Consider the following 7,626-nt stretch of genomic DNA (forward strand, 5'->3'; position numbering starts at 1 on the left):
CCAAAAGTCCTCTAACCTCTGGGGTGCCTGGGTGGCTCAGTCGGTTAAGCATCCAACTTCGGCTCAGGTCAAGATTTCAAGGATCGTGAGTTCGAGCCCTACCTCAGGCTCGAGCCTGAGCCTGCTTCAAATTCTCTGTCTCCCTCTCTCTCTCTGCCCCTCCCTTGCTCTCTGTCTCTCTCTCAAAAATAAACGCCTAAAAAGAAAAGTAGACAAAGGACACAGAGAAAAAAAATACAAATGGCCCATCAACAAATTAAATGATAATTCACTAATAAATAGCTATAAACCAAAAGTCTTCTAACCTTAAATACAGTTTACAGACCAGGAAACTAAGGCTCAGAGAGGCAACATAACCTATGTGAGGCCACAGAATTCATAATTTAAGAGCCAGATTCAAAGACGCTCAACATCAAGGCTTGCCGTTTTCCCCTAAGTCCCTTCTGCTATTTCCCTACCTGTTCAGTGTGGCCTATGTGGTCTAAAAGCCTTTTAACTAGGGATGTGGTCTTTAATTGCACATTGACAAACATGCTTTTAGCTTTCATGTTGTGTAGATGATGCTCCACTGCCCACCCAGACCCGCTTTACTTATAGGGTGCCTCCTTGCCCAGCTGCTGTTGAGTGTTGGCTCCTAACCACCCAGTTGCCCTCTTCTCTGGAAAGTCGCCCTGGCTGATGAGAACCACCTGGCCCAGGATGTTATTTCCACCCTCGCTGCCCCACACCCACCACCTTAAGAAGGGACAGCTCAGCACTGCAGTCATGCTGGAGGAGGGGAAGGTACCCCAAACCTCCAGAGATTAAGCCAAGGCTAGGTTTTACCCAAGACCACATCATAACCCTGCTTCTCTCACTCCATTACAGATTTCTCCTGAAGAGCAAACCCTCCTTTAAATCACATGTACCCAAATCTCCACATCTCAGGCTCTTCTTCTGGCAAGACATACTGTTAGGCTTGTGAAGAACCTACGGAAAGATTATAACCAAGGCTGTAAGGTCATAAAGCTTCAACAGTAGAGTTTGAGATGGAGGGACACTGGAGAAGGAAGGGGCTTTTCTTCCTAGTGCTGTTGTGCTCTGTTTGTTCCTGCAGCACCTGCTCACCACCAATTAGTCCCAGAGGCACCATCCCTCTGGGTGGCTTCCCAGCAAGTCTGGTGTCACGGCACCTCTCCACAAGGGTTCTCGGCACCCCAGAGGGTGGCTACCACAGCACACACACCCTCTCCCTGCACCTCATGGATGGCTTCCCTTGGCACCCTAAAGTGCAGCTTCCCAGAAAGTTCTGGCAGCACAGCACTTCATTGAACATGTCCATCCAGCCATCCAGTGGACCACAGCTGTGTCCTCTCCAACAAGATCTGGATCTCAGCTCTGACAGGGCAGGAGGAAGATGTGGTACTCTCTCACAGATTTGTTCCTTCCTTGGATGCTGTGCCTCAGCCCTAAAGATTCCCTATATGTGTTATTCCCGTATTATTTAGACTTTTTTTTTTTACCACTTAGTAATTAACCCCATTATAGTCAATAATTCTTTTTTTTAACTTTTTAAAGTTTATTTATTTATTTTGAGAGAGAGAGAGAGAGTGCGTGCAAAGGAGGGGCAAAGAGAGATAGAGAATCCCAAGCAGGCTTGACACTGTCAGCACAGAGCCCAATGTGGGGCTCGAACTCTTGGACTGTGAGATCATGACCTGAGCTGAAGTCAAGAGTCGGATGCTTAACCAATGAGCCACTCAGGCACCCCTATAGTCAATAATTCCTAACATTCAACTTTCCCTGTTCAAGCTACTATGTAGTTTCTATTACTGATACACTATTCATCTCCACCTTAGAGACTGCCTTGCCAGTGGACCATTAAAAAAAAAAAAGAGTATATTGGTCTTTGAATGTTATGGGTGTTAGAGAATTTTATTAGAGACCTTAATTCTTCACCCAAAGTTAGAAATTATATTGGAATTTCAGATTCTAGGCAGAGCCAATGGAAGAATATTTCAAGGCATGGAGGAGACCTTTCCACTAAACTTAACGAAGCCACAAATGAATGTCATTAAGAAAATGCACTATGCCACAGATGATAGCCCCACCATCATCCTCAGCCCCAATGGACTGTGACTCCTCACCTCCCTCGTGGGAAGCCTGGGACTCTTGAGTCTCACTCTTGCACTGGTTCTCCAAGGGCTGGAGCTGTATACTCAGAGACTTCAGTGCTCCTATGGATGTCATTTCTTTCCAGATCATTCCTTGGCCATGAGCCGTGTCCTAGGAGTAATCAAGTACCAGCACTATGATTCTAAGGATACAGAAGAAAAAACAAAACAACAACCAAAAAAAACACCCTAGAACAAAGGGACAAGGCAGCTGGAGTCAGAAACTCATCCAGATGATTAGAAAGAAAACAACAGGACTAAAAGCCCTGGTGCCTTGGCCCCAGTAGACAAATAATAACCCAAAGACAAAAAGTTTGTAACTTTCTGATAGCCACGTCAAGGCCACTCATAACTTACATAACTATTAACTTATAAAAGGTAAAACTAACAAACAAAAACACCTACTTCTTACCTGTTGCCTTGGTTCGTCAAGCTCTTTCTCCAGCTCCTCCAGCATAGTCACGGCTTGCTCTCCGTTCTCGGGCCGGTGCTCTCGCAGCCAGGCCTGCAGCTCCTCAGGCAGGATGGCCAGGAACTGCTCCAGCACCAGCAGCTCCAGGATCTGCTCCTTGGAGTTCACCTCGGGCCTTAGCCACTGATGGCAAAGCTCCCGGAGCCGGTTCAGAGCCTCCCGGGGCCCAGAGGAGTCAGAGTAACCAAAGTGCCTGAACTGCTGGCGGAAGGTCTCCAGGCCACAGGTGTCTCCCTGAAGGCCAAAGTCCTGCCCACAAACATAATTCTCTTCTTCAACCTTCACAACTATAAGTCCTTCTTGTTCTTTCGAAGCATGGTAGGCCAAGGCTGCAGTTTTTCCTGACATTCTTGGCCGAGACAGTCTGAAAATGCTGCTCAGTTGAGGCAGGGAGGGAATGAAAGTCTGTGTCTAAGAATTCTGATTCTTTAGGTAGCTCCTGAGATGGACAATGTGGAAAAAATGTGTTAAGAATACAAATACAGGATTTTGAAGACCAGTTGCCAGACAGTGTAGTAATGAAAAGTGACTAAAAGGGAGTTTCCATATAAACAACACAGGGATGCCTGGCTGGCTCAGTTAGTAGAGCATGCAACTCTTTTTTTTTTTTAATTTTTTTTTTTCAACGTTTTTTATTTATTTTTGGGACAGAGAGAGACAGAGCATGAACGGGGGAGGGGCAGAGAGAGAGGGAGACACAGAATCGGAAACAGGCTCCAGGCTCCGAGCCATCAGCCCAGAGCCCGACGCGGGGCTCGAACTCACGGACCGCGAGATCGTGACCTGGCTGAAGTCGGACGCTTAACCGACTGCGCCACCCAGGCGCCCCTAGAGCGTGCAACTCTTGATCTCAGGGTCATGAGTTTGAATACCACGTTGGACATGGAGCCTACTTAAAACATAAAAATAAAATAAATAATACAAATAAATAAACAATACATTAATGGTGATTCAGGATTTTTTCAAGACATGAAATAGAAAATTTAAGAATCACCAAAATCAACTCAGCCTTTGGAAATAATGTTAGGGTTAACACTGGGGATAATAGTCCTCTTAGATCATGGAAAGCAGGAAAAACACTGTGGTATATTATTACTTCTTAGAATAATAATCACCATTTTATTGAGTACTTACTAGATGCCAAACATTAGCTGGGTATTTAACATAAATTTATTTAATTTCCCTAATAATTCTATTAAGGACAATCATAATGTGCTCATTTCTAAATGAGGCTACTGAGAAGCATAAGCTGACCAAAAAGACAGGTAGCCCGTAAGCAAGAGAACCAGATTCTCCAACAAGAGTATTGAGCTCTATTAGCCGTGGGGTCTCCCCCAAAGAAGGGAATTTGCACTTAATAAACACCTATTGGGGCACCTGGGTGGCTCATTCAATTAAGCAATTAAGTGTCTGACTTCGGCTCAGGTCATGATCTCACAGTTTGTAGGGCTGAGCTGTGTTGACAGCTGTGCTGACAGCTCAGAACCTGGAGCCTGCTTCGGATTCTGTGTCTCCCTCTTCTCTCTGCCCCTCTCCTGCTCGTGCTCTGTCGGTCTCTCTCTCTCTTAAAAATAAATAAACATTAAAAAATTAAAAAAAAAATAGGGGCACCTGGGTGGCTCAGTCGGTTAAGCTTCCGACTCTTGACTTTGGCTCAGGTCATGATCTCACAGTTCATGAGTTCCAGCCCTGCATCAAGCTCTGAGCTGAAAGCACAGAGCCTGCTTGGGATTTCTCTCTCCCTCTCCCTCTGCCCACCCCCTTTCCCCCAGCTTGCGCTCTCTCTCTCTCTCAAAAAATAAATAAATAAACATTTTTAAAAATCCACCTTTCATGGGCGGGGCACTTTACAGATACTATTTTATTGGGGTTTAACAATAATACTATGTGATAAGTATTATCATCCCCATTTTACTGATGAGGAAACTGAGATTTTTAAAAGTTAAGCAATTTAGGAGCGACTGGGTGGCTCAGTTGGTTGAGTATTCAACTCTTGATTTCGGCTTGGGTCATGATCCCAGGGTCTTGGAATCAAGCCCTGCATCAGGCTCCACACTGAGCACAGGGCCTGCTTAAGATTCTCCCTCTCTCTCTCTCTCTCTCTCTCTCTCTCTCCCTGTGCCCCTCTCCCCTGCTCTCTCTCTCTCCCTCTCTCTCAAATAAAATAAAGAAATAAAAGTTAAGTAATATACCCAAGGCCCCAACCTGGTACATAGCAAAGTCAAGATACGAACTTAGGATTGCCCAACTCTAAAGTACTTGTTTTTTTTATTACAAATAGGGGTTAACCCAGGACAATCATGGTTGGTACTATTTAAGTGATTTAAAAAATGTTAGGAAAGGGCCATGGAGAATGGCCAGAGTGAACGTACAAACAAGGAAAAATTCTTGACTTTAAGTCACAGGTTCTAAGACAGTACAAAGAAAAGAGGAATGAATTCCTTCATCCATTATTTCGACAAATACTTGAGCTGTGTGCTAGGCAGTGTAGTGAACAGGATTCTCAGGAGTAAAAGGTGTGTCCTCAAAGACTCCATAGTGTGGGAGAGCAACAGGGAAACCAGGAAATACAGTGTGGAAAATCCAAGGATAGAGGGAAGCAGGCAAGGTAGCACAGAGAAAGACAACTAAGACCAGGAAGACCTGCCTGCCTGGGAGAGACACGTCAGCAGTCTGATAAGAGTAAGCTAGGTGAAAATGTAAAGTAAGGTCATTCAGGCAAAGACAACAGTTGGTAGAAGATATGGCCCACTGAGGAAACTGCAGGTGTTTTAGGAAGGCCAGACTAGTGGTTGTCTCCTCTGGCTCAGAATCAGCCATGGAGCATGGACCCCACAACAGACTTCCTGAGTCAGAATCTCTGTGGGTAAGGTTTCAATAAGTGCCCCCAAATGCTTCTGATGTGAAGCCATGGTAAAAAAACAAAAACAAAAACAAAAACACAGCCAGAAAGCCTGGGGCATAGTTAAGAAATAGTGAGAAAGGAGATACCTATGGTCTGACAGGTTGCATTGCAGAGTTTGAATTTGATCCCCCAGCCACGGGGATGGCTGGAGCCTCTGTCTGCCCACTCGAGTACAGAGTACTCGAGAAGTACAGAGAGAGTACAGAGAAGAGACAGAAAGGGGTCTGTTGCCACCACTTGGGCAAGGAGGGCCCGAGCTATGGGAGCCAAAGGTAAAGACAGATTTGACAGGAATTAGACACACACACTGGATAAGGGTTTGGAAGAGAAAGGAGTCAAGAACTTGGATTTTTGGCTGGTGCTGGTGACTGAAATGATGGTGGTATCATCATTTCTTGAGCTATTTATGACAAAATTCAGTCTGAGATACCTACAAAGCAGCGTTCCTAAACTGTGTTTTTTCCATTTACACCTAAACAGAGAAACTCAGGGATATTTTTCCTCTTAATTTTTTTAGTATTTGAAAAATACTAAACACATTTGTTTAGTTCTTATCACGTGACGAATGACATCTAAAAAATCCCCTAGCTATGCATCATCAGATCTGTGCATCACTGTGTACATAGCATTTACCAAGGGTTGCATCCTTTACTTAATGACCACTGGTCTAAGTCATGGATCTTGCCCCTTAATTTCAATATGTTTGTGATACTATTAAATTTGTTATAAATATTATGCTCCTCTACACAGAGTTCCATAGGTTAGCCCTTAAGTCTACCACTGTTTTCACTGTCTCCCAGGCATCTCTACTCTGGATCTCTCAGCTGAGCACCAGCCCTATTTATTCACTGTTTCTCACTCCCATAATGCCTCTTGAATTTCTCAAAAGGACCTGAGACAGCACATTCATGACCAATTGATGATTCCTCCCACTCCAAATCTGCTCCTCTCCCAGTGGCCCCCTCTCAGGAAGTAGGAACATCCACCTGGCTGCACTTCTAGAAACCTGAAAGCATCCCTAACACCTCCTTCCCGTATTTAATGCAAATTAAGCCCTCTTGATTTTATTGCCTATCTCCAGAATCTGCCCCTCCCCATCTCTGCCACCACGATCTTCATGCCAACAACCATCCTCTCACACTATACAGTAACACACAGTATGCTTATACTGTAACCAGACAACCTTTTCAAATTGCAAATCTGATCCTGTTCCTCTGACCAGTTTTTTTAAAAAGCAAAAACAGAAGCAAAAACAAAACCTTCAGCCAATCTCTTTGGTTATACTCATCTCATTTACAGATGCCCGAGATGGACCCCCAGCCTGGGTCAGAACCTCCTACGTGGGGCTTTATATTTGTAAAACATTCTGCAAGTAATTCTGATGTGCAGGCAGGGTTGGGTTAGTCAAGGAGGCATAAGAGATACAGTTAAAGAGAATTTTGATCCTTTCCCTCAGAGCACTTCTCTCATTTTGTCAGTTTATATGCTTTAGAGGGACTATTGGGTTAATACCTATCTTCTCCACGATTAAAACTGTAAGTTACATCAACATTTTTGCTCACCATTTTATCACTATCACTCAATCCAATGCACAGTACAGAATATGTATATGTATATATATATCCATATATATATTCATATATATACATATATATTCATATATATATATCCATATATATTCATATATCCTCATATATATCTATATATATGAATATATATGTATATACATGTATATTTATATATACTCATATATATGCATATATATACTCATATATATATTCATATATATATATATTTATATATATACTCATATATATATTCATATATATATTTATATATATATATATAAATATATATATATATATATATATAAATGAATACTACTATTGTAAAAAAAAAGTTTCAAAGAGGCAGTGGTCAACATTGTCAAATGCCCAACAAGGACGGAAAAATGTTTCCATGGCACTTCTCATAGTGCAGGGAGATGACAGCTCACAGGAAAAACACCAGCTTTGGAGTCAAGTGACACAACAGTTTGGAATCACAGCACAGCCTCTTACTAGTTGTGTGACAGCAGTCACCAACCAAACCTTTCT

General features: G+C 43.1%; 1 protein-coding gene across 1 annotated transcript in view; it reads right to left on the reverse strand.

Moving 5' to 3' along the window:
- The window catches only part of LOC122203126, an 87,096-nt gene that overhangs the window by 3,599 nt on the left and 75,871 nt on the right, over positions 1-7,626 (reverse strand). Inside the window, exons 11-12 of the mRNA XM_042909687.1 lie at positions 2,566-3,030; positions 2,127-2,265 (exon numbers count right to left, since the gene is read on the reverse strand). Of these exons, the coding sequence (XP_042765621.1) occupies positions 2,127-2,265; positions 2,566-3,030 (604 nt within the window). The remainder of the gene's footprint in view (positions 1-2,126; positions 2,266-2,565; positions 3,031-7,626) is intronic.

This window comes from Panthera leo, chromosome D3, assembly GCF_018350215.1.
Source record: "Panthera leo isolate Ple1 chromosome D3, P.leo_Ple1_pat1.1, whole genome shotgun sequence".
Taxonomy (NCBI): domain Eukaryota; kingdom Metazoa; phylum Chordata; class Mammalia; order Carnivora; family Felidae; genus Panthera; species Panthera leo.